Source organism: Panthera leo, chromosome E3 (assembly GCF_018350215.1).
Source record: "Panthera leo isolate Ple1 chromosome E3, P.leo_Ple1_pat1.1, whole genome shotgun sequence".
In the NCBI taxonomy this organism is placed as follows: Eukaryota; Metazoa; Chordata; class Mammalia; order Carnivora; family Felidae; genus Panthera; species Panthera leo.
In genome coordinates, this window is record NC_056694.1 from 24397266 (window position 1) to 24398529 (window position 1264).

General features: G+C 42.2%; 1 protein-coding gene across 1 annotated transcript; it reads left to right on the plus strand.

Moving 5' to 3' along the window:
• The first annotated feature begins 740 nt into the window (after nucleotides 1-740).
• LOC122209680 (non-histone chromosomal protein HMG-14-like) lies at nucleotides 741-1046 on the plus strand. The gene has a single exon (XM_042921774.1). The coding sequence runs from the start codon at nucleotides 741-743 to the stop codon at nucleotides 1044-1046; it is 306 nt and encodes a 101-aa protein (XP_042777708.1).
• Nucleotides 1047-1264: the final 218 nt, after the last annotated feature.

The following is a 1264-nucleotide window of genomic DNA, read 5'->3' on the forward strand; positions in this document are numbered from 1 at the left end:
TCAGACAGGAAACCATCAAAATCCTAGAGGAGAAAATAGGCAGCAACCTCTTTGACCTCCGCTGCAGCAACTTCTTACTAGACATGTCACTGGAGGCAAAAAAAAAAAAAACAAAAACAAAAACAAAAACAAAAGCAAACATGAACTATTGGGAGCTCATCAAGACAAAAAGCTTCTGCACAGCAAAGGAAACAATCAGCAAAACTAAAAGGCAACCAAGGGAACGGGAGAAGATATGTGCAAATGATATATCAGATAAAGAGTTAGTATACAAAATATATAATGAACTTATCAAACTCAACACCTAAAAAATAATTGAGTTAAGAAATGGGCAGAAGACATGAAGAGACCCTTCTCCAAAGACATCCAGATGGCTAACAGACACATGAAAAAATGCTCAATCTCACTCAACATCAGAGAAATGCAAATCAAAACTACAATGAGATACCACCACACACCTGTCAGAATGGCTAAAATTAACAACAGAGGAAACAACAGATGTTGGACAGGATGTGGAGAAAGGGGAATGCTCTTACATTGTTGGTAGGAATGCAGACGGGTACAGCTACACTGCAAAACAGTGTGGACATTTCTCAGAAAGTTAAAGATAGAACTACCCAGTGCGTCACAGCAGCTCCGGCAGTGGGAGGAGCAGATGTGGACAGGCAGCCCAGCTTCGGGAAGGCTCTCGGAGTCCAGCAGCCTGCAGGCACCCAGCATGCACTCGCCCCACCCCCACGATGCCCAAAAGGAAGGTCAGCTCCACCAAGGGGGTGGAGAAGAAGGAGCCCAATGGAAGGGCAGTGAGGTTGTCAGCTAAATCTGCTCCTGCAAAATTGGAAATGAAATCCAAAAAGGCGACAGGAAAGGATACATCTTCAGACAAGAAAGTGCAAACAAAGGGGGAAGGCAAAGCAAAGAGAAAACAGGCTGAAGTGGCTAACCAAGAGACAAAAGAAGCCTTACCCGCAGAAAATGGAGAAACTAAAAATGAGGAGAGCCCAGCCTCTGATGAAGCAGGAGAGAAGGAAGCCAAATCTGATTAATATCATATCCCATGTCTTATCAGTGTTCCCTGTCTCCCTCCTTGTACAATCCAGAGGAATATTGTTATCAACTATTTTGTAAATGCAAGTTTTTAGTAGCTCTAGAAACACTTTAAGAAGGAGGGAACCCCACCTCACCTCATTTTTTAAGTGTAAATGCTTTTTTTAAAGAAGTGAAATCATTTGCTAGTTATTTTTTTGTACAACCAGAAAATAGT

Excerpts from the sequence above, each read along its gene's own strand:
- LOC122209680 (XM_042921774.1), top strand. The coding sequence starts at position 741 with ATGCCCAAAAGGAAGGTCAGCTCCACCAAGGGGGTGGAGAAGAAGGAG.